This window comes from Pongo pygmaeus, chromosome 23 (genome assembly GCF_028885625.2).
Source record: "Pongo pygmaeus isolate AG05252 chromosome 23, NHGRI_mPonPyg2-v2.0_pri, whole genome shotgun sequence".
Taxonomy (NCBI): domain Eukaryota; kingdom Metazoa; phylum Chordata; class Mammalia; order Primates; family Hominidae; genus Pongo; species Pongo pygmaeus.
The window spans coordinates 48,212,340-48,236,485 of NC_085931.1; the positions used below are offsets into that span (position 1 = coordinate 48,212,340).

General features: G+C 56.4%; 1 protein-coding gene across 1 annotated transcript; it reads right to left on the reverse strand.

Moving 5' to 3' along the window:
* Positions 1–337: 337 nt before the first annotated feature.
* Positions 338–19,535, reverse strand: RAC2 (Rac family small GTPase 2). The gene is made up of 7 exons (XM_054469434.2): positions 19,366–19,535; positions 16,836–16,907; positions 8,052–8,169; positions 7,182–7,244; positions 6,487–6,646; positions 1,747–1,879; positions 338–1,114 (listed from the first exon to the last, which is right to left on the reverse strand). Exons 1-6 carry the CDS (start codon positions 19,398–19,400, stop codon positions 1,749–1,751), a joined length of 579 nt encoding a protein of 192 aa, XP_054325409.1. The 5' UTR covers positions 19,401–19,535; the 3' UTR covers positions 338–1,114; positions 1,747–1,748.
* Positions 19,536–24,146: the final 4,611 nt, after the last annotated feature.

Sequence of the window (24,146 nt, forward strand, 5' to 3'; positions counted from 1 at the left end):
GGCCTGGCCAATCAGAGCACAGCACTGCACCACTCTGACAAATATGATTGGTTGAAAGGGAGCCCAGGACCTAAGCTGGTCCAATCACACTAAATCTTAGTTAGAACTTTGCCTGGGATAGACATTTGCGCTTTTTGGCTGAACTTGAACTTGAAAGGATGACGCCCTGAACTTGAACTTGGAAGGAGGAAACCCTGAACTTGAACTTGGGAGGATGAAGCCCTAAGTCGCCTGCCTGAGAATGAACCAGCCAGCAGAAGGCAGAGCCCAGAGCTAAACAAACCTTGACGACCTCATTTGAATCCCTTGATCAAGCTGCACCTGAAATCACAATATCTCCAAACTTGAATCAATAAATTTATTTTCTGCTTAAGCAGGTTGAGTTGGGTTTTCTATTTGCAATAGCAAAAGTCCTGACTGGCAAGGTTTAAAAGTTTGAAGACTGTCACAGGCAAGTGCAGCTCAGGATCCTGTGAGTGGAGCAGAAAGTCTTAAGAAATAGTAGGGGCCGATTGAACTCAGATTTTCCATTGGCTGAGCAGATATCCCCAGAGGCGTAGAAAATTAAATTTGTTTTATGTTGTCCCAAAAGAGGAGAACTGAGGCCAGAGGAGCACACTTCTGAGACACTCATTTTTGCTGGGTAGAGGAACTCTCTGGCAAGCAGGACCATCGATATTAGAGCAGCTGGCCTCAGGAGGGAGTAAGAGCCCCATCCCTGAAGGTACACAAGTTGTCGCAGCAACCATCTGGCCTGCAGTTTCCAGAGGGGAGTCAGGCGTGGGGTGGGACTGGAGTGAACGGGTAGATGCTTCCATATGTGGCAGCTGGCACTGACGGCAGGAACACGGGGGTGGCTTAATGGGTCCTGGGGCTCCCCTCTGGCCCTCAGGAAGGCAGGGGCATGAGGGGCTTGGGATGCAGCACCTGCAAATTTGCACCTTCCTGGCCTCAGGAGGCCTCCAGTACAGAAAAGACCATCAACGAAGCTCTGCAGCCATCTGCTAAGAAACGCCACAGGGAGGGGACAGCATGGCCAGCCGGGGTGCCATCAGGCTTTGGATGGGGATCCTGGAGGATCAGACCCATCTAGGTGAGAGCGCTGGGGTGCAACCTGGAAGGAAGATAAGCAGGAAAAGAGAATTTGGGGACATGCAGAATCCACAGCTCTCACCTTCCTGGCTCACAGCTCATTCCCACCTCCAGGCCTTTGCTCAAGGTTTGACTCCCACCAGGACTGCCAATGCTGCTCTCCCCACCTCACCAGTCCTCTCTGTCCTTCTGGTCCCACACCTCCAGGAGGCCTTGTGGGCTGCCTCCAACTCACTGACCCCACCATCTGCCCCTTGGGTCTCATAGCTCAGGCTCTCCCACCTCCACCCACATATGTGGGTGCAGGATCTCCCTGGCTCGACTGAGCTCTCCTAGGGCCAGGGACCAAGGCGTCTTTTCCATCACCTCCTGCAGGAATGGGCAGAGTGGGGGCTCCATGACACCCACTCCCTGGCCCGGGGGTGGGGGGTTACCAGGCATTCATTCATACCTTGGGCCTTGCCTCTGGAAGATGAGCTCCAGAGAGTGAGACTGGCCCAGGCAGATGACAAGTAGGCTGGGGAAACTGAGGCTACCTCCATACCCACCTTCTTTCTGTCCTGGCCTAAATGCCACTCACAGTGAACCAAAGGCCACTGCTCAGCCAGGGCCTGCTGTGTATGGGAGTTGGGCACTAGAGTGGCAGACTCTTACCCCTAGAGGAGGCTGCAGGTGCGCTTCTGCTGCCGCGTGGGCTGAGGGCACAGCACGGCCCGGATGGCCTCGTCGAACACAGTTTTCAGGCCTCTCTGGGTGAGGGCTGAGCACTCCAGGTATTTCACCGAGTCTGGTTGGGGAGATGGACAGGAGAGCCAAGGCCTAAGTTGGGGAGACTCTGGGCCAATACACCTCCTACGCCATACAACCCCTCCCATGCCATACACCCCTCCCACGCCATATACCCCTCCCACGCCATACACCCCTCCCACGCCATACACCCCTCCCACGCCATACACCCCTCCCACGCCATACACCCCTCCCACGCCATACAACACTCCCACGCCATACACCCCTCCCACGCCATACACCGTCCCACGCCATACACCCCTCCCACGCCATACACCGTCCCACGCCTTACACCCCCCTCCCACGCCATACACCCCTCCCACGCCATACACCCCTCCCACGCCATACACCCCTCCCACGCCATACACCTCTCCCACGCCATACACCCCTCCCACGCCATACACCCCTTCCCACGCCATACACCCCTCCCACGCCATACACCCCTCCCACGCCATACAACACTCCCACGCCATATACCCCTCCCACGCCATACACCCCTCCCACGCCATACACCGTCCCACGCCATACACCCCTCCCACGCCATACACCGTCCCACGCCATACACCCCTCCCACGCCATACACCCCTCCCACGCCATACACCGTCCCACGCCATACACCCCTTCCCACGCCATACACCCCTCCCACGCCATACACCCCTCCCACGCCATACACCCCTCCCACGCCATACACCCCTCCCACGCCATACACCCCTCCCACGCCATACACCCCTCCCACGCCGTACACCCCTCCCACGCCATACAACACTCCCACGCCATACACCCCTCCCACGCCATACACCGTCCCACGCCATACACCCCTCCCACGCCATACACCGTCCCACGCCTTACACCCCCCTCCCACGCCATACACCCCTCCCACGCCATACACCCCTCCCACGCCATACACCCCTCCCACGCCATACACCCCTCCCACACCATACAACCTTCACACGCCATACACCCCTCCCACGCCATACACCGTCCCACGCCATACACCCCTTCCCATGCCTCCCACGCCATACACCCCTCCACGCCATACACTCCCTCCCAAGCCATACACCCCTCCCAAGCCATACAACTGAACACCAGGCTCTGGGGGCCGCCATCCAGGTTCCAGTCCCAGTGGGGTCACCTGGAGGCTGTGTCACCAGGAGCAAGGAGTTTAATGTCACTGTGCCTCAGTTTCCTCATGTCTGAAATAGCGAGCTTGAACTCAGTGAGAGACTAAGGCCTACAGGGCAGGTCTGTGTCTTTCTTGGACACATAGCCCTTAATCCACGGAAGGAAAGCAGGAATTTTGATGCTTTTCTGGGAAGGAAAGGGCTCAAGCATCAGTGACCAAATCTCTGGGAGCCTCACCTTCTAGAAAATTGCCTTGCCCATCCCTCCAGGATTCTCCCGGGGTTGCAAATAATCCCCAGGAGGCCTGAAGCCCTCATGGCCCCCTCCCCAGGAACTTCCAAACATCATCAGCCCCTTCCTTAGCACCATCCCTGTCTTACAGACAAGGAAACTGAGGCTCGTGGAGAGCATGTGACTCACCCAAACTCACACGCTGGACGTATTCCCTCAACCTGGGCACAACTGGGGGCCTTCTGGGAGGAGTGGCTTTGGAGAGCTCCTCTGTCCTCCCATGGGAGGCCCAGCCTTCTCCCACATGAAGACTCCTCGGGGCTGGAGCCCGGGGCACAGATGAGGAGAAAGGCAGGCCTAGTTCCCACCCCCAGGGATGGTGTTCCATGACATTCTGCAAAGAACCCGTGTGACTTCCCATGTCCATTTCAAGCTGCACAGTTTCCCTAAAGTGAAAAACCACAAAACCCCTTCTGCCGAGATACTATGCAGGCCTGGGGGCCGATGTCAGAACCAAGAGAAAGGAGAAGGGAGGGGAGGGGAACTCTGGGCCCTCCGCCAAAGCCCGCTTGCTTCTCTGTGGCAGGATGGAAGGGGATGGATGCTGGTCACCACCTACTCTGTGCCAGGAACTGAGCTGGGTGCTTCCAACAACACTGGGGTGAGTTCCCACTTCACAGACCAGGAAACAGGCCCAAAGTGGGGAAACCACAGCCCGAAGGCACAGAGCTGGGCAGAGAAGTCAGAATGGCAGGAACTCCCCTGGAACAGGGGAGCCCACTGAGGCCAGGTGCTGGGGTGAAAGGAAGGGTGGGGCAGGGACGAGGAACCTGAGGCTCAGAGAGGACGTCACTCGCTCTGAGTCACATGCTGGGTGTCTCCCCTCTACCTGGAGGCATATACGCCCACCAAGGATCATGGGCAGTGGTTGTCATGGGGCTTGGCTGGCAAGAGCAGGGTGCCCTGAGCTCAGCCCGGAGTCTGGTCACCACAGCCCCCTGTGTTGAGGAGGTGTCACTGGGCACTTGGCCACTGTCTCCTTATAAGGGACCACATCTGCGTCCACTTCCCCCACATCCACCAACTGCCTTTTCCCAGGCACCCGGCCACCCACTCACCCAGGACAAGGGTCCTGAGCTGGGGGGCCAGGGCTCACTTTGGCTCTGCTTCTCACTGCTCTAGGACTTTAGTCAGTTCCCCCTCTCCGGGCCTCAGTCTCCCATCTGTCTAGGACTCATTGCCATGCGATGGCTCATCAAGCTGAGGCAGGGGCAGGGGAGCCACAGACAGGGCGAGGAGGGTGAGGGGGCGGTGGGGGCAGTGGGGGTGCAGGGAGGACAGATGGCCCTCAGCTTTGTGGCTTAGGGAGCCAGTCCACCCCTGTTGGAATCTGGGCTCGGCTATGTCCTGGGTGGGTGGCCTTAAGCCAGCAACATGTCCCCCTGAGCCTGTTTCCTCTCTGTAAAGTGGAGGTGACAAGAGCCCTTCGTCACAGCTGCTGTGAGAATGAAGTGGCTCCCAGGAAGTGCTCAGTCCACATGAGCTGTGATTATCAGCTGGGCTCAGGGCTGCCCCCAAATCTTGTCATCCCAGGGCTGGGGAGCCCAGGTGGGCAGAGGCAGTTGCTGCCTCCCTCACTAGCCCTGCCAGTCCCCCCAGGACTCCCCCTAGGACTAAGCTGGTCTGAGGCACAGTTAAAATCACTGCCCCTGCCCCAGCTCCATGCAGGGTCAGCCAGGAAAGACTGGCTAGAGGCCAAGGCAAGAGCTCTGAGTCACCACCTTATAGAGGAGAGAGGCCCTTTGGGGATTGTCCAGGTCAGCTTATGTGGACAGGGAGACTGAGGCCCAGAGAGGGGCAGCCACTAACCCAAGGTCACACAGCCAATCAGTGTCGGAGCCAGGACCAGAATCCAGGCCTCCAGCGCCCTCCACATGATCCCAAAGCAAGTGCTTTACAAGGGAGGGGTCAGTGACAGCCAGGCCACAGGCTGGAGAGCTGCACCCTGAATAGAAGGAGTCCAGGGGCAGGGGTTGGAGGGGTGCTGGTTGGTCAGAAAGAGAAGGCAGGGATGAATCTCTGATATTTAAAAGGAAAGACTAGCAGGCTGGGGAGCTGTGGCCCTAGGACAGGGGAAGGGAGCCAGGGTGTAAGCCATAGTCTGAGGCCCCTGGGGAAGATGGCAGTGTCACCACGCTAGTCACAGGAGGAGGGAGGTGGTGGCTGCGGTTTCCCTTCCTGTGAAGAGATGTGAGTCCCCAGGGCCCTCCCAGTTCCGGCAGGGGGAGGAGTGGCGGGGCTGGGGCGGTGGGGCGGGAGGAGGTCTAGTGGATTCAATTCGGGGGCCAAACCCTGGGCCTGCAGAGTCCTGTGGTGAGGCAGAGGGCACAGCTAGTATGACCAAACCCAGCTGGTGGTTTTGGGCTTTCGGGCAAGGATCCCTGAGCTACAGACACATTGGGACCTACCAGGGACAGGGACAGGAACAGAGCCAGCAGGCCTGGGTACCATGCATGAAGCCAGACCCATGGTCATCACCTCCCTGATGCAGACAGCCCTGAGCCACTATGAAGAAGCACCCCCGAGCAGTGAGCCAACAATTTGCTGTCCTTCCTTCAAATCGGGCTGGGCCACCTACTAGCTGGGTGACCTTGAGAAGTTACTATATTTCTCCAGCCCAGTGATTTGGAGGCAAAGAGGGGTCGAGCTGGGAAACCAAAGGGAGTGGGGAAAGGGAGGAGAGAAGGTGGTGGAAGGAAATGTGTCACCCTTCAGATCTAATGCCGGGCCACCTCCTCCAGGAAGCCTTCCCAGAACACCCAAGTTTAACTTGCCACTTGTCCTCCAAGCAACCACAGCACCCCCACTCAATCTCTGCTTCTGTTTGCTCAAAGCACACCTCCTTATTTTCAATATCTATTAATAGATATTACTAATACTACTAGGACGACTACTACTAACACAGAGTGCTTCTCACACACAGGTGCTGCCCTGGGAGCTCCACCTGGAATAACTCACTGAATTCCCTCAACCACCCCAGGAGGCAGGAGCTATCACTATCCCATGCTTTTCTGATAAGGAAACACAGGCAGAGAGAGGCCACGTGACTCGCCCAAGGTCACTCAGCAAGTGCACAGCACAGCTAAGTTCGAACTGCATAGCCTGGCCCTGCAGCCCATGTTTACAATCACACCACGAGGCCAAGTCAGGGCCTCCCCTGCAGCTAGATCCCCCCTCTGAGCCCGAGGCCTGTACCAATCTCCTTGGCCAGTGCCAGGCCCTGCGGGTAGGTGATGGGAGCCAGCTTCTTCTCCTTCAGTTTCTCGATGGTGTCCTTGTCGTCCCGCAGGTCCAGCTTGGTGCCCACCAGGATGATGGGTGTGCTGGGGCAGTGGTGCCGCACTTCCGGGAACCACTGGGCAGGTGGGTGGGGAGACACAAGGTTGTATGGGTCAAGAGGGGGCGCGAGGCTGTGCGGGGATCAGAGAGAGTGTGAGGGTGTAGGGAGAGGAGAGGCACCAAGTTGCCAGAAGATCAGAGGTGGGCATGAGGGTGAGGAGAGACGTGAGGTGGCACGGGGAGGGGCGGCCACGAGGTTGTACAGGAAGGAGGGGGCGCATGATTGTAGGAAAGGAGAAGGCAAGGTTTTGTGCAGATAAGAAGCAAACATGAGGTTATGTGACAATCGGAGGCGGACATGAGGTTGTGTGGGGAAGAGGAGGACACAGCCATGGAAAGTGGGGGTATAGCTAACTATCGCAGCACCCCCCCACCCCAGATCCTCTGAATCTTACCCCCTCAGTCCCCCTGCCAGCCCTGGTTGGCACTGGGGACCATCTCTGTATGCAACCTCTGCTGCTCCAGGGACCAGCCTAGAGTCACCAGTTCCTCCCTCTGTCCCTCAGGGTTACCTGCCCCAGAGCCCCCAAGGCCCACCCTGTCCAGCTCACCTTGGCGCGGACGTTCTCATAAGAGGCTGGGCTGACGAGGGAGAAGCAGATGAGGAAGACATCCTGGGGACAGAGCAGGCGAGGGTTGCTAGTGAGGAGGGCCCAGAGGTATCCCACCATGGCAGCCACCGAGAGGTGGAGCTTGGGGCTCCCTGAGGGTGGAGCCGCCCAGGGGACATTGGGGACTTAGGATCTGGGCAGAGCAGAGATACCCTTCTCGCCTCCACCACGAGGCTGCTGTTTGTTAGGACGCTCACTAAAGGCCAGGGCCTCTGCGAAGTGGTTATCCTCACATGTCACTCTGCAGCAAGCACTGCTGCTAGCCCCATTCCTCAGACGGGGATAGTGAGGCTTCCAGAGGTTAAAGAGTTTGCCAACGTGCACTCTGGAGAGGGGAGGATCTGGGATTCCAGGGTCCAAACTCCAATCCATATACTATCCACCATCTGATTACCGGCCTTAGCCGCTTCCCTGCATACCCTGGAGGAAGGGTGAGGACCCAGCAGCCACCTGCAGGCATCCTCCACCTCCCCCCTCCCCCAGCACTCCCAGGGCTCACCATCCTGGGCTGCCTCCTGGGGCCCTGTGCAGAGTGCACCTGCCCCACCACTGGAAACAGGGGGTGCCAGAGCCCAGGAGGCAATGGGGTGGGAAGACAGGCACATTGAGGACCGAGAACCAATGCAGGGCTGGGGGAGTGCGGGAGGAAGCCCTTCTCTGCCTGGGACATGCAAGGCAGGCAGACTCCCTGAGCTGGGCCTTAAGAGGAGAGGGAGGGTTTCCCAGGCTGAGCTGGCTGGAAGGGCATCCCAAGCAGAGGGAACGGAAACAGCAAAGGTCAGGACTGCAAGGCGGGTGGGAGTAGCACACCGTCTGTGGGTAGGAGAGCGGCCGGAGACGGTCGTAGTCCTCCTGCCCAGCAGTGTCCCACAGCCCCAGGTTCACTGGCTTGCTGTCCACCATCACGTTGGCTGAATAGTTGTCAAACCTGTGGGGAGCAGGCAAGGCAGAGGTAAGGTCAATCTCAAACCCCAGAACCTGGGGATTGTGATCCAGCTCCGTGTCATTCCTCGAAGTCTGAGACCCAGAGACAGTCTGCGACTGGCCCAAAGTCACACAACATTTGCAATTGGGTTTATTTGTTTCATTACTGATTCATTATATTTTTTAAAAATGTAATACAAGTTAACAAGAAGAAAAAAGATTATCTCTTAATCCTTTTCCTACCCGTACCTGTCCTTTGGAAAGGTAATTGAGGCTGTGTAACTTTTCCTCCCAGTCTTGATGAGAATAAACTTACCTCTCTCCCTATGCTGCCACTCAATGTTTGTTTTTTGTTTTTTTTTTTTGTTTTTTGAAATGGAATCACGCTCTGTCACCCAGGCTGGAGTGCAGTGGCACCATCTCGCCCCACTGCAAACTCTGCCCCCTGGGTTCGAGTGATTCTCCTGCCTCAGCCTCCTGAGTAGCTGGGATTACAGACATGCACCACCATGCCCAGCTAATTTTTGTATTTTTAGTAGAAACAGCGTTTCACCATGTTGACCAGGCTGGTCTTGAACTCCTGAACTTAAGTGATCCGCCTGCCTCGGGCTCTCAAAGTGTCAGGATTGCAGGCGTGAGCCACCGCGCCCAGCCTCAATATTTGTTGAATGAATGTTCATCCTGTCTCAGGCTGGGTGCTCCCATAAGCAAACTCTGAGACAAGGAGGTGATGCGAGGGGTTTATTCGGGAAGTGACCCCAGGATGCTGCAGAAGGGGAGTGGGGAGGAATAAAGGAAGGGACAGCAGCTGACACAGGGCAGGTGGTTGAGCTGCCATGGCGGTGGACCGCTGCTGCTCAGTCCTGCTGGGGCTGCTTGGGAGACAGAACGGACTGTGCTCAGGGCATTCCCAGAGAAGGCAGGAAGCTAGGGTGCTGTCATTCATCTCCCATCTTTCAGGGAAAGAGGGCTGCTTCTGGGGCCTTTCAGCCCACCCCAGAGTGTGCGTGAAAGCTGTTAGTCACGGACCATGGGAAGGGCCACGGCAAACGGTAGAAAGACACGTACTGCCGAGGAGATAGCATAGGGCACCAACCTTGACTCCCAACGTCTCCCGCCAGACCCAGAGAGCCCTGCAGGGCCATTGAACGAGCCTCCAGATGCATTTGCTGGGTACCTACTACGCATCGGGTGCACAGCCAGCACTGGGGCCACCAAGGAGTACAAGCTTGATCCTGCCCCCACAGCTGGCAGGAGGCCAGACACAGGGTGAGGGGCCTGACAAACATCAGACACAGGGAAGCCCAAAGAATGCTGGGAGGGCCATCCCAGGGCTCCAAGCTCGGAGTGGGGGAGGTTTTGCAAGCCAGTTCTCACTACACACATCCCCGCAAGGAAGGTGCTGGCTACCCACGTTGTGGAAGAGAAAACTTGGCTCAGAGAGATGCAGTGACTTGCCCAAGGCCACACAGCCAGTGAGTGACCAAACTAGGGAAGAAACCAGAAACCAGTGGTCACAACCAGTGCTCACTGCCCCAGGCCACAGCTGTGCCTCCGGGAATGCCCTCACCACCTGCCCCTGAGGGCTAGGGAATCACTGTCACTTTTCCCGCTGTGGTCACCCACACAGGCCCTGACCTGGTCCACGGAGACCTCCGGCTCCTCTGACTTCTCCTCCTATTCCTCCCCTCGCACACCAGCCAAGCCATTTCCCGGGAAAGGCTCACACTGCCCACCTCCCTGTGCTGGTCCACACGAAGCCCCTGCCCAGAATGTCCTTCCCACCTTAGCTGTCCATATCACCAACCTGGCCTCTGGCCCCCACATCCTCCAGGCTGCCCACCCCTCCAAGCCTTTGCTCCTGTCTGTATCTCCCTCTGGAATACACTTCCACCCCCGTTTCACCCCCGCCTTCTATTCATGCTTCAAAACCCTGCCCAGGCAAGTCCTTCTATCTGGCAAAGCTTCGTCGTCCTCCACCTGTAAAGAGCTCACGGTTCCCTCTCTCGGGTGACTACTTTGCCTTGACCACGAGCAGGCACTTGGTGAGTCTCCACCCCTCCAAGGGCTGTGGGTTCTGTGTGGGCCAGGCCGACGCCTGCTTATTCTCCACAGTCTCAGGCCTGTCACCCAGTGAATGCAGGTGGAAGGGAATTAAACCACCTCCTCCAGGAAGTCCTCAGAGAACGCTACTCAATGTTAGTCTGCAGAAGCGCTAACACTTCAGAGTAACACAAAAGCACCTCTCCTGAGAGGAGTCCCCCACACCCCCAAAAAGTGGGCAGCCCAGACTTTTTAATACACTTTGCCTGTCCAGCCCTGGACAGAATTTCTGGTTACCTCTCAGTTCCTCAAACGGCCCTGTTCCCGCCTGTCTGGAAAGTGCCTGCAAACAGTGGCCCCTGACTTCCCACTCTCCTTCATCTCTCCCTTCTCTTCCTCCCCACTGCCAGGCTGGCTGACTTTTACTCATCCCTCCAGCCCCTGCTCAACGTCGCCTCCTCCAAGAAGCCTTTCCTGACCTCCAGCCATGTCGGGGCTACCACCCCGCCTAAACCAGCACTCCTTGGGGAACTCAGCATCCCAGGTGGCAGGCACTAAGCCTGACTTTTTTGTCACTGCACCCTGGGGCCGGCCTGGGGTCTGGTGCACAGCAGGGGCTGGCATGCGCCTACTCTGGGTACCACCTACACTGCTGTGGGATTTCAGGAAGAAGGCGCTGTCCAGGGAGACACAGTGGGGCATGATGGGAAAAGCAGCGCCTGTGTTGTTTTTCCGGTTTTGACCAGAAACACACCTTTGGGAAATGCTTGGACACTCTCTCCTCTAATGTCCAGCCACAGTGCTAGTGCCAAGAAGTCCCCCAAGATTCCTCACACCAACGGCACCTGTCTCCTCTGGGTCATCCCTGGAATCTCAGGGCCACGATGAGGGGAAAGAGCTGGGACCTTGAGAAGCAGCAGCCACCTTCTCTGAGGCCAGGCAGGGGGCTGAGGGTCTTTGCATGTTAGGTCTTGAAGTCTCATGTGATCCAAGACAAAAGGATCTTAAGTTACCCCCATTAGACAGATGAGGAAACTGAGGCCTGAAGAGGTCAAGGACCTTTCTTATTGGGGGGAACAAAGAGTTCCTTGTGAAGCCAGGACATCCTGGCTGTGTGACCGTGGGTGAGTGTCCTAACTTCTCTGAGCCTCAATCTCTTTAATGTGGAGGGGAAAATACCTATTTCTTGGAGCCATTAGGAGAATCCAAAAAAACAGAGGATGTTCAAGCCACCCCACTGGGAGATGCTGAGAAGCTGAGCAGTCTCATTTTCCATGTCCCCAAATGCCCCTGCCACAGGGCCCCTCCCCAGAGGACCAGAGGGACAGGTGCAGGAATGTGTCAATGGTGTGACACCCCTGAGGGTCCCCCTTACTTAAGAGACCCACAGGCAGCCAGGACCAGGGAGTAACCTTCTGCACAGACCACCATGGTCAACCCTCACCCCATTTTCCGGATGAAGAAATTGAGGCTCACAGAGAGGAAGGGACTTGCCCAAGATCTCCCAGCCAGTGGGTGGCAGAGCAAGGTTAGATCCTGTTACCCAATTCAGAAAGGCCCACATGGTAAGCATCGCTGCTATTTCATGGCTGGAAATGGAGTTGGAGACAGCAGAGACCATGTTTTCATCTAGAGCCTGCAGAACTCTGAGGCCTGGCCCTAAAATGGAGTGGAGGAGGGGAATGATGCAGGTGGAAGGGGCCCCAGCACCCAGGTATCACCTGACCACCACCGAAGCCCACCCCCAGGGAGGAAGGATGGTGCATTCAAGGAACCCAGAGACCACAGAGCACGCATGGCTAGTGACTTGGGGGTGAGAAAGGATTGATGTCAGAGGGGCATGGACCAGTCAGGTCTTGGTTCTCAGGGCAACGGGGAACCACCAAGGGGCCAAACCAGGCAGAGGTGATGAGATCAGATTTGCATTTAGAAAAGGTCCCAGCTGGGCACAGCGGCTCACACCTGTAACCCCAGCACTTTGGGAGGCTGGGGCAGGTAGATCCCTAGGTCAAGAGATCGAGACCATCCTGGCCAACATGGTGAAACCCCATCTCTACTAAAACTACAAAAATTAGCTGGGTGTGGTGGTGCATGCCTGTAGTCCCAGCTACTTGGGAGGCTGAGGCAGCGGAATCGCTTGAACCCGGAAGGCAGAGGTTGCAGTGAGCCGAGATCACACCACTGCACTCTAGCCTGGTGACACAGCGAGACTCTGTCAGGAAGGGAGGGAGGGAGGGAGGGAGGGAGGGAGGGAGGAAGGGAGGGAGGGAGGGAGGGAGGGAGGGAGGGAGGGCCCCTCTTGGAGAAGTCTTAGGGAGGGGCCAGAGGGGAACAGAGGGGGAAACTGGCACATCAGCCAGGAGAGGAGGCCGTTACCGTGCTATTGGTTGAAAGATGAAGGCAGCTGGAGGTGTCACAGGGCAGGGAGAGGTGGAGCAGGAGGGAACAGAATACCCAACAGAAGGGGTGCCTGAGCTAAGGCAGAGGCTTGAGCCATTGGGCATCATGAGGGACCCACACACACAGCGGCAGGAACAGGGATGGGGCAGCCGAGAGGACAGGCAGGAGAACCTGGTGGGGACTGGCACACACAGCTAGGGAGGCTGATGCCATCCTGTCCACCAGAATCCCAGGCTGGATTCACCAGTTTACCGAAGAGAGGATTTCAAATGAAAGTGAAAATTAAGTGCCAAATGATTCAACCTCAATTAGCAACACACATCCTTCCATGCAGAGCTGAGCCCTGCCTGCCTCCCCCAGCGGGGGGCCAGCCATGACGGAGCAACAGGAATGGGCTCAGCTCTGTTCTAGAAACTGGCATGATGGCAGGGAGCGAGGCAGATAAGGGCCCTGTCCTCAGGGAGCTTCCATCCAAGAGGAGGAGTGGCAGCAAACGAGCAACAAGATGAAGTCGGGTTGTGGGGGGCCTATGAAGACAACCAAGCAGGGTGGTGGGATGGAGAGATGGAGAGGGCAGAGTGGAGGCGGGGGGCTGCTTTAGACAGGGGGTCAAGGAGGCGATGTCTAAGCAGGGAACTGAATGACGGGAAGCAGGGAGGGTTCTGGGCGTCATAAAGGGGAGTGAAGAGGTTGGGGGGAGCCTGAGATCATCAAGGCAGTCTATGTACTTGGAGTGAAGTGGGTAAGGGGTGTGGTGAGGCTGGGGAGAGGGGGCTGTTGTTCACGGTTTGAACATCAAGATGAGTTTTAAGTGTGAAGGGAGCCACAGGAGACATTTAGGCCAGGATAACTTTCAGTTGTTTTTTTGGGGGGGCTCTTTTTTATTTTATTTTATTTTTTGAGACAGGGTCTCACTTTGTTGCCCAGGCTGGAGTGCAGTAGCACAATCATAGCTCAATGCAGCCGTACCCTCCTAGGTTCAAGCAATCCTCCTACCTCAGCATCCTGAGTAGCTGGGACTAGAGGCATGCACCACCAAGCCCGGTTAATTTTTGTATTTTTTGTAGAGATAGGGTTTCTGCTCCATGTTGCCCAGGCTGGTCTCGAACTCCTGGGCTCAAGCGATCTGCCTGCCTCAGCCTCCCAAAGTGCTGGGATTACAGGCATGAGCCACGGTGCCCAGCCTAACTTTCAGTTTTAAAAGCTCACAAGGGCTTCCGTCGAGCTTGGTTCTAACGAGGTGAGGTGTAAGGGGGAGCCCCTCTATGTCACAGGCACCCAAGGGCACTGTCTTCCTGCCGTGTTTCTATATCCCCAACACCTAGCATGGGGCCATCCACAGAGCAGGCTCAGGCTCCCCATCTGCGAAATGGGGGATTTGATGCAAATAACTCATAGGGCCCTGCCGGCTCCAATATAGGGTCTATACAACAGAGCAGGCGGCAAGAGCCAATCACAGTGCAGCCCCACGAGTCCTGGCAACTGATTGGCTGCTCAGGAAGGTGTCTGTTCTGAAGGTTCAGATCCATCCCTTTGCTGTTAACCCCTCATGGCTGGCAGCAGGCGAGCCAGCTCTCAGGCTTATCTGATCTTGTGTCTGCAGCACGGGCCTCCCCAACCCCCAGCAAACCTACCATCCCCAGCCCAGAAGCTCTCTCCACCTTAATCTCAGGTGCCAGAGATTTGGGGCTGCCTGTTTTTCCCAACCCACCCTCTCTCCCTCTTCCCCTCCAATGTCAAGGGCCCAGTGTGACTATTTTACCCTCCCTTCACAGAGGCACAGGCATTGGCAGTAGCAGGATCCCGCTCTGGGGTCTCGTCTGGGGCTGAGAAACTTTGTGCCTGAAGCCATATGAGGGTGTGAGGCAGGATTCACCATAGAACTTGCAAGACCCAGTGCAAAACGGAAGTACAGGGCCCATGTTCAAAAATGATTAAGAATTTCAAGATGTAGACATCAGAGTATTAAACAAGGTACAGGACCCTTCTGAGCTTGGGGCCCTGTGCAATTGGATAGGTGGCCACACGCATGGAGCTGGCCCTACTGGGATACCTTCACCCAATCCTTCAGAGAGTCTTGGGAAGGTAGATCTGGTCGGGTCCATTCCTCTAGCTTCTGTGATGTTGTCCAGGACAACAAAGTCCACTAGGGGTCACCAGGGATCAGGGGCCTCCAGGATGCTGAGAGCACCTTGCCATAACCTGGCCTCAGCAGCCTCAGCCATCCATCTCAATGCACAAGGGAGGTGCCTGGGGAAGGAGCTTGGGACTTCCAAGTCTCTACCTCTTATAGAAAAGGAAATTGAGGCTCAGAGAGGGGAAGTGATTGGTCCAAGGTCCTTCAGCAAGTGGGTCCTTCAACCCAGCCAGGATGCACAAAGGCGGGACAAGGTCTCAAGCCAGCATCGAGAGACCCAGGGACAGAGGCAGTGACAACACACTGCTGGTGACCATGGCCTTGAGCAGGAGCCGCCTCACCTAATTCTGCCTCCCTGCTCAGGTTTGCAGCCAGCCCTCCCTTGGCACTTAGAGGCACCTGATAAACGTTTGATGGTTGATGGCGAGTGGGCAGGAATCCTTGTTCCCATTTTATATATAAGGACAGGACCAGAGAGGGGCACTCACCAGCATCAGGACCAAGCTGGGGCAAAAGTGGCTTTCTAGGCTCTCTGCTAGGGTTTCCCTGCCCTCTCCTGGCTGCCTGCCTTCCTCTAGCCTGGACCAGGACATCTGAGGCAGCTGAGCAGAGTGTCCCGAGGAGAGATAGCAGCAGAGAGCCCAGCCCACCCAAGTCTGGGGTTGGGGGTTGGGTAGTGAGGAATCCTCTGGGGTGGGTTGGAAGCATCTCGGCTCCAGGCTCTCTTCTCCCTTCTGCCTGCCCCCCTCTTCCTAGGAGAACCTGATCCCTGCTCCTGAAGGGGGGTTCATTAAGATCAAAAAATGAGGGCCCCAGCAAGGGTCTACATGGACCTTGGCTCTGAAGCTGGACAGGACCGTGTAAGCCTGGGAGGCAAGCCTCTTAGTGGCTGTGATGCTCAGCTTCCCCATGGGTGTCCTGTGCATGCTAATAGCCATCTCCCAGGGGGATCAAACAAGATCACACGTGTGTGACATCTTGCGCAGGGGCTGGCACATGGCAGGCCTTTGCTAGATGGTGACTATGATCGATCTTCCTATGGTCTTTCCCACGATGTTCAAGTCAGGTCAACTCAAAACACATGTGTTGTGTGTGAGGCAATGCATGTATTATACCATGTAGAAGACACTGTGCTGAGATAATGGGAGACCCACAAAGAGCTGGCCATGGCTCCCTGCCCTCCACAGGCTCATGGTCATGGGAAAAATCAGATAAAGTCACTCTGGGGAGTGGAGATCCCTTCGTGGTAGATCAGAAAGGCTTCCCGGAGGAGGGGGCACTGGAGCTGCGCCTGGAGGCTTTAGACAGGTGGATGTGGGGAGAAAAAGCACCATGGGGAGAGAGAACAGCTTGAGCAAAGGCCCTGGGGTGGAAATGTGCAGGGAGCTTGTGGCGAACAGTAGGGTCCGGAGGAGGCAGAGTGTGAGGCAAAGTCATGGGTAATAAGGCCAGGTGGGAGGTTGAGTGAAGCCCATCAGGAGCCTTGAGTGCCAGGCTAGAGAGTCGGGGAAATGTCCTAGGAGTGATGGGGGCCCCTGAGGGCTGGCCAGGGAGGGGCTGGTGCCTCCCCAGTCATCGTTCCCTCCTGAGTCTGACACTAACACGCTCCCTCCACGTCCGATGACAGCCCTGCCTCCGCATCCTGCAATAGAGCGCAGGGCCTCCCAGGCCTGTAGACGGCTCTGTTCCACCCCCCAGCATGCCTTGTCCCCAGATGTCCCTGTTCCTTGGAGTCAGGCTCTCTGGATCACTTCCTCCAGCAGCCTGCTTCCGCAGAAGCTCCTCTCCCAGCCCCTGCTCTTGCCCGAGCCAGCCCTCTCCTCCACGTCCCTTTGCTTGGAGGCCCAGCCTAAAAGCCACCCCTCCTCCCTTCTACCCCTTCCTCCATACCCCACCCCGGGTTCTGGGAGCCCCCAGCACTTCTCAGCGCCAGTGCTGTCTTCTCAGCTGGACTGTCAGGCAGCTCCACTGGGCTGGAGGCTGTGGGTGCCCACACGGGGTCTGGCCCACAGGAAGTGCCTGAAAGGGGGATCGACTTGATGACGGTCTCTCCCCTCCTCCCAGCACCCCGTATATCCCCAGGAACTCACACGGTGGGGATGTACTCTCCGGGAAAGGCATTGGTGGTGTAGCTGATGAGAAGGCAGGTCTTGCCCACGGCCCTGAAAGACAGGAAGTACAAGAGGGCGGTAGTCATGGGCTCTGCCGGAGATGTGGGGAGGTTTCTGCCTGGTCCTCTGCAAAGACCTCAGCATCCACCCAGCCTAGCCCTCTGGGCCTCCGTCTCCCCATGTGAGATGCCCCATGCCTGTGTTCCCACACCCGAGAGCCTGCAAGTCATGTGGATGTTTGTTAAAGTGGAGACTTCGGGGTCCAGCCCCAGAGATTCTGATCCACGGGTGTGCGCAGAGCTGGCAATCCACTTTTCCCACAGGCTTCTCCAAGGGGCAGTGATGTGGGACAGAGGGTGCCCAGCAGACCCAGGCAATGCCAAGGGGCCCCCGACGCCTGACCTGGGCTTCAAATCCCAGCTGTACCACCTACCAGTGGTATGATCTTGGACAAGTCACTTAACCCGCCTCTGCCTCAGTTTCTCCATCTAGAAAATAGAGATGAGCCCATCCTCATAGGAGTGTGCTGAGGAGTAAATTCAACGAGGCCTATCAAAGCACTGAGCACAGGGCCTGATGCACGGCAGCAGCCGACGGCTGCTAGGGAAGACCTGACCCTGCTCTTCCCTCTCACCTCCCCCATGGAGCAGAGCAGTTACCAGGTCAGGGTTTGAGTCAGAGTGGTCTGGGTTCAAATCCTGTGAGGCTTTGGGCAAATTACTTAGCTTCCCTGAACTTTCATTTTCCCACCTGTAAAATGGACCCATTAGCTTTGGTGAGAGGATAAATAGAGAAGGCTGGATTAACCCCAGAGCTGGTACATAGGAAGGAAGTGATAACGTGCGCCTCCTCCACCCTCAGCATGCGAGGCTGGGAGCGGGTGCAGGTAGCTCAGCCGAAGCCCGGAGGCCAAGGGACAGCTCCGGGCCTTCCCCTGCCCTGCGTGGTTTTGTCACTTCCTGCTCAGAGAAGACAGCTCATCCTCTCCTCTCTACCATCGCCCTCCCCTGGGCCTGCCACCGAGGTAATTTTGAATGACTGGAACGTTAACCCTTGACTTCCGCCCGCCCCTCCTCCGATCAGATACAAAGCAGAAGTGAACAGGGCCGGGCAAGCATGGGCAGATAAGGAGCCATGCATCAGAATCAGCTGAGGCTGGTGGACAAATGGGCCCGCCCCCACCTAGATGGGTCACAGCCAAAGTTGGGGCCACAGGGCCCAGGCCAGGAGAGCTGAGTCTCTCAAAGCCTTGGGCTGCTCCTCTGTAGAATGGGAAGGCTGGACAGGAGGCCCCCTTCCAGCTAGAACATGCTCCAGGGTGAGCCTGTAGGCTGGACCCTAAGATGTGGCTGCTGGCAGGCATGACAGATTAACAAATTGGACCTGTCCTTTTATTTTGTGTTTTTTTTAAGAGACAGCGTCTTGCTCTGTCACCCAGGCTGGCTGCAGTGGCACAATTATAGCTCACTGCAGCCTCAAACTCCTGGGCTCAGGCGATTCTCCCACCTCAGCCTCCCCAGTAGCTGGGACTGCAGGCGCATATGCCACCGCTCCTGGCTTAAAAAATTTTTTTATAGACATGGGTTCTCGCTATGATGCTTAGGCTGGTCTCAAGCTCCTGGCCCCAAGCAATCCTCCCATCTTGGCCTCTCAGAATGCTAGGACTACAGGCGTGAGCCACTGCACCTGGCCTGGACCTGTCATTCTACAGATGAGGAAACTGAGGCCCCCAGGGGACAAGACAGCCTGAAGTCACTGGGATCTGACAACTAAGAAGGGTCTCAGCCCAGCCTGCCCCTCCCCTGCCGACCCCACAATCACCCTCCCATCCTTTAGCCTCCTCCTTCCCTCTCTGTCTCTCAATGTCCCCTTGCCCCTTCTGCTCCTCGCCCACATCCCCCGCACATCCTCCCCAACACGGCAGGCTGAGGGGAGGGGAGAGAAAGTGGAGGGGGTGCTAGGAGGCACATACTACAAGCAAGACAGCCACTCAGCTTATCTCAAGCAACCCCACAGCATCCCCAGGGCATAGGCCTCCTCCCAGATGACTAAGCTGAGGTTCAGAGAGGTGCTGTGACTTGCCCAAGGCCGCACAGCAGCACCAAGCCAGTGACGACAGCCCAGGTCAGCCTGGGGACAAAGGCTAAATTTCAGGTTTCCCACTTCCCTCGTGCATCGACAGAGTAAAGACTGAGGCTTGCCTCCGTGGCAGACCTGCCCCCAGCTTTTGGGGTGCAGGTGAGGAGCCCTGGGCACTCTCACCCATAGTCCTGCACCCTCCACCGAGATGGCTTCCGGGGTGGGGTGGGGCTGAAGAGGGTGAAGCTCTCCTCAGCCCACCCCCGGGTGCTCCCTGTGGGCCCTAGGAGAAGAAGGAAGCGACCCCGCCAAGCTGCCTTCCAGGGACGCCTAGTTCTGCAGGGCCAGGGGCTTCCCCAGGGACACCAGGATGGGAGGATCTCAGGGCATCCCAGTTGGGGGCTGTGAGGAAGTCCAGCCATGTACCTACCCATCTCCCACCACCACACATTTGATGGCCTGCATCGTGTCCGGGGCCTGGAGAGTGTCGCTGGTGACAGCTCAGGGCCAGGCGCGTTTCTGCGGGCACAAGGGGTGTGGAGGCTGGTGAGGCGCCTGCTGAGGAGCAGCAGTGGTGGGGCAGGAGGAAACGGAAGGGGAACTTACTCAAGCTGCTCCCCCTACGGTCGTTTGCAGGGGGCGGAGCATGCGGTCTGGCAGAGCAGCTGGTGGGAGGGGCGCTCAGGTGCTGGGCTGAGCCCTGGCCATCCCCACAGGCCCCCTGTGTGGGGTCTCCAGCGGGAGACCTGGGGGCCCTCTGTGCTGGGAGGCTCACTTCCTGTCCACGGGGCAGGCCCAGAGGCTGTTCTCCAAGAACTTGAGGGTTCCAAGAATTCAGTGCACCTCAATTCTAAGCACAGCATTTAATGAGTGCCTGCTGTGTGCCAGGCACAGTACCAGGTGCTGGTGATCCCAGGATGCAAGAGACAGCTGGTCCCTGGAGTTTACACCCTTTGGAGAGAGAGAGGCATGACTTCATCATGGGGGATCATAACAGAGACAGGAAGTGATTGAGGCAACGGGGGAATCTACAGAGAGGACCTCAGGGTTACCGAGAGGGAGAGCTGGGGGCCTTTAAGCTAGCATTGGAGCTGGCTCTTGAAACGTGCGCCCTAAAGAGGGAACTCCAGGTGGGGGTAGATTGCTTGAGCCAGGACCCAGAGGCTCCCCCAGGCAAGGGCCTGTGTGGGAGTCCCTGAGTGGGAGGATGTGGGGCGATGAGGCAGGAACGGAAGGTGGGGTCCGCTGATGGAGAAGGGCACATTGAGGGGAAGTGGCGGGCAGTGCCCCACAGGAGCCAAGCCTATTCTGAGGGGACCAGGCACCCCGGAGCTAGAACTGTGGCCCATTTCCCTGATGTGAAAACTGAGGATCTGAGAAGTCATTTGACCACCTACCCTGAAACCAGCCCTGGGCTCAGGTGACTCCAAGCTCTTCTCCAAGCTGCAGCTATTGGCTCCAGCTGCTGTTTGAAGGGACAAAACCTGAGTTCTGCAGCTCGCAGGGAGCTCCCTTCACCACGAGGGCTCTCCACGTGGACTCGGGAGAACATTCGACCACCCCAGTTGGCGCCAAGTTCACTGTTCATTGCTATCACTCCCCACCCACACACCTTTCCAGCTCCAGGGTGAACGGACGGAGGGATGGGGAGAGGAAGAGCCACTGGTCACCCACCCTGGACTCGTCACTCAGGACAAGCCAGGAACCCCAAAGGAGGGTGCGGAGGGCCAGGGCCTGCTGGCTGGCAGAGCCCAGGATTCCCACCAGGCACCCGGAGGCTGAACCTTTCCAGAGCAATTCACACAAGTTACTGGGTTCACAACATTGACTTTTACAGAAAGGGAAATGCAACTTCCTCAAGCACTGGGCAAGTCAACTGTTAAAGCTACCAGCAAACCGGTGTCTTTCCTCTGCACTTTGCATACGCTGTGCTGAGACCGTGGGTCAGAGAGGCCAGGCGTGCCCCGTGACCACCCTGGGGCTTCCTCCCTCACAGGCCACCTGAGGACTTTGTTCTGGATATTTCTCTATGCCCCTTTCTTTTTCCATCCACTGCTAGTCCACAGGGCAACCTCTGTGTTAATTTAAATAATAACAATAATAATAATAATAATGTATTAAATGCAGCGCGGTACCCCAGATTAGAACCCGAAACAGAAAAAGAACATTCGTAGAGCTTCAGTGAGACAGAAAGAGTAAGTTCTGGTGTCTTGTTACATAGTGGGGTGACTACAGCAAATCACAATCTTGTGCATATTTCAAGACAGCTGGAAGAGAAGGTTTCAAATGTCGCAACAAAGAAATGATAAATATTCCTCTCCCTCTCCCTCTCCCTCCCCCTTCCCCTCCCCCTCCCCATCCCCTTCTCCCTCTCCCTCTCCCCTTTCTTCGGTCTCCCTCTCCTTTTTTCGGTCTCCCTCTGTTGCTGAAGCTGGACTGTACTGCCGTGATCTCGGCTCGCTGCAACCTCCCTGCCTCGGGCTCCTGTGACTCTCCTGCCGAGTGCCTGGGATTGCAGGCGCGCGCCACCACGCCTGAATGGTTTTTGTATTTTTGGTGGAGACCGGGTTTCGCCATGTTGACCGGGCTGGTCTCCAGCTCCCAGCCTCGAGTGATCTGCCTGCCTCGGCCTCCCGAGGTGCTGGGATTGCAGACGGAGTCTCGCTCACTCAATGCTCAATGGTGCTCAGGCTGGAGTGCAGTGGCATGATCTCGGCTCGCTACAACCTCCACTTACCAGCCTCCTGCCTTGGCCTCTTAAAGTGCTAAGATTACAGCCTCTGCCCCGCCGCCACCCCGTCTAGGAAGTGAGGAGCGTCTCTGCCTGGCCGCCCATCGTCTGGGATGTGAGGAGCCCCTCTGCCAGGCCGCCCCATCTGGGAAGTGAGGAGCGCCTCTGCCCAGCCGCCATCCCGTATAGGAAGTGAGGAGCGCCTCTGCCCGGCTGCCCCGTCTGGGAAGTAAGGAGCGCCTCTGCCCAGTCACCCAACGTCTGGGAGGTGAGTAGTGCCTCTGCCCGGCTGCCACCCCGTCTGGGAGGAAGTGAGGAGCACCTCTGCCCGGCCGCCCCATCTGGGAGATGAGGAGCACCTCTGCCCGGCCGCCCCGTCTGGGAGGTGAGGAGCGCCTCTGCCCGGGGGCCCCGTCTGGGATGTGAGGAGCCCCTCTGCCCGGCCGCCCTGTCTGGGAAGTGAGGAGCGCCTCTGCCCGGCCGCCCCGTCTGGGAAGTGAGGAGCGCCTCTGCCTGGCTGCCACCCCGGCTGGGAGGAAGTGAGGAGCGCCTCTGCCCGGCCGCCCCGTCTGGGAGGTGAGGAGCGCCTCTGCCCGGCCGCCCCATCTGGGAAGTGAGGAGCGCCTCTGCCCGGCCGCCCCGTCTGGGAGGTGAGGAGCGCCTCTGCCCGGCCGCCCCATCTGGGAAGTGAGGAGCGCCTCTGCCCGGCCGCCCCGTCTGGGAGGTGAGGAGCCCCTCTGCCCGGCCGCCCTGTCTGGGAGGTGTACCCAACAGCTCCGAAGAGACAGCGACCATCGGGAGCGGGCCATGAGGACGATGGCGGTTTTGTTGAAAAGAAGGGTGGGAAGTGTGGGGAAAGAAAGGAGAGATCAGATTGTTGCTGTGTCTGTGTAGAAAGAGGTGGGCATAGGAGACTCCATTTTGTTCTGACTAGGAGAAATTCTTCTGCCTTGGGATGCTGTTGATCTATGGCCTTTCCCCCAGCCCCCTGCTCTCTGAAACATGTGCTGTGTCAACTCAGGGTTAAATGGATTAAGGGCGGTGCAAGATGTGCTTTGTTAAACACATGCTTGAAGGCAGCATGCTCTTTAAGAGTCATCACCACTCCCTAATCTCAAGTACCCAGGGGCACAAACGCTGCAGAAGGCCGCAGGGACCTCTGCCTAGGAAAACCAGAGACCTTTGTTCATGTGTTTATCTCCTGACCTTCTCTCTCCACTATTATCCTATGACCCTGCCATATCCCCCTCTCCGAGAAACACCCAAGAATGATCAATAAATACTTCATTAAAAAAAAAAAAAGAAATGATAAATACTAAAAGTGATGGATGTGGGAATTACCTGGATTTGATTGATCATTATACGGTGTATACATGCATCAGAACATCACATTGTACCCCATAAATATGTACGATTATTATGTGTCAATTACAAATAAAAAAATCTTTAATAAATTTTTTAAAAGAATTCATTTCTAGTTCTTGAAGGAAAAAAAAAAAAACAAGTGTTTCATCTATACATGCAGCTTCTTAAAGCAATTTAAACGATTAAATTCGCTTTAACAAAGAAGAACATCAGGCCGGGTGTGGTGGCTCACGCCTGTAATACCAGCATTTTGGGAGGCCGAGGCAGGTGGATCGCCTGAGGTCAGGAGTTCGAGACCAGCCTGGCCAACATGGTGAAACCCCGTCACTACTAAAAATACAAAAAATTAATGAGGCGTGGTGGCGGGCACCTGTAATCCCAGCTACTCAAGATGCTGAGGCAGAGAATTGCTTAAACCCGGGAGGCAGAGGTTGCAGTGAGCCGAGATCGCGCCATTGCACTCCAGCCTGGCAACAAGAGTGAAACGCCGTCTCAGAAAAATAAAATAAAATAAGAACATCAGTGGAAAAAGTAGTAAAATCCAAATCAAGTCTGAAATTTTTAATAGTATTGTAAGAATAGTAATTTCTTAGTTTTGACAAATATACTGTGGTTACACAAATGATGTTAGCATAGAGAGAAACTGGGTGAAAAATGTATGTGAACACTCCTACTATCTTTGCACCTTTCCTGTACATCTAAAATTCTTCCAGAATAAAACATTTTTCTGTTTAAAAAAGGGAAGAGAAAAGAATAATGCACTTCTCTAGGAATACACAGCCAATGGGTGCAGCCACCTGACTTGGAAAGCAGTGTAGATACTGAGTTTTATCCTTCTTTCACCCACTAGAGCAGAGATTGTTTGTTTTTTGTTTTGTTGTGTTGTGTTTGTTTGTTTTGAGACAGAGTCTCGCTCTGTCGCCGGGCTGGAGTGCAGTGGCATGATCTTGGCTCACTGCAACCTCCGCCTCCCGAGTTCAAGCAATTCTCCTGCCTCAGCCTCCCGAGTGGCTGGGACTACAGGCACGTGCCACCACACCCAGCTAATTTTTTTGTATTTTTAGTAGAGACAGAGTTTCACCATGTTGGCCAGAATGGTCTTGATCTCCTGACCT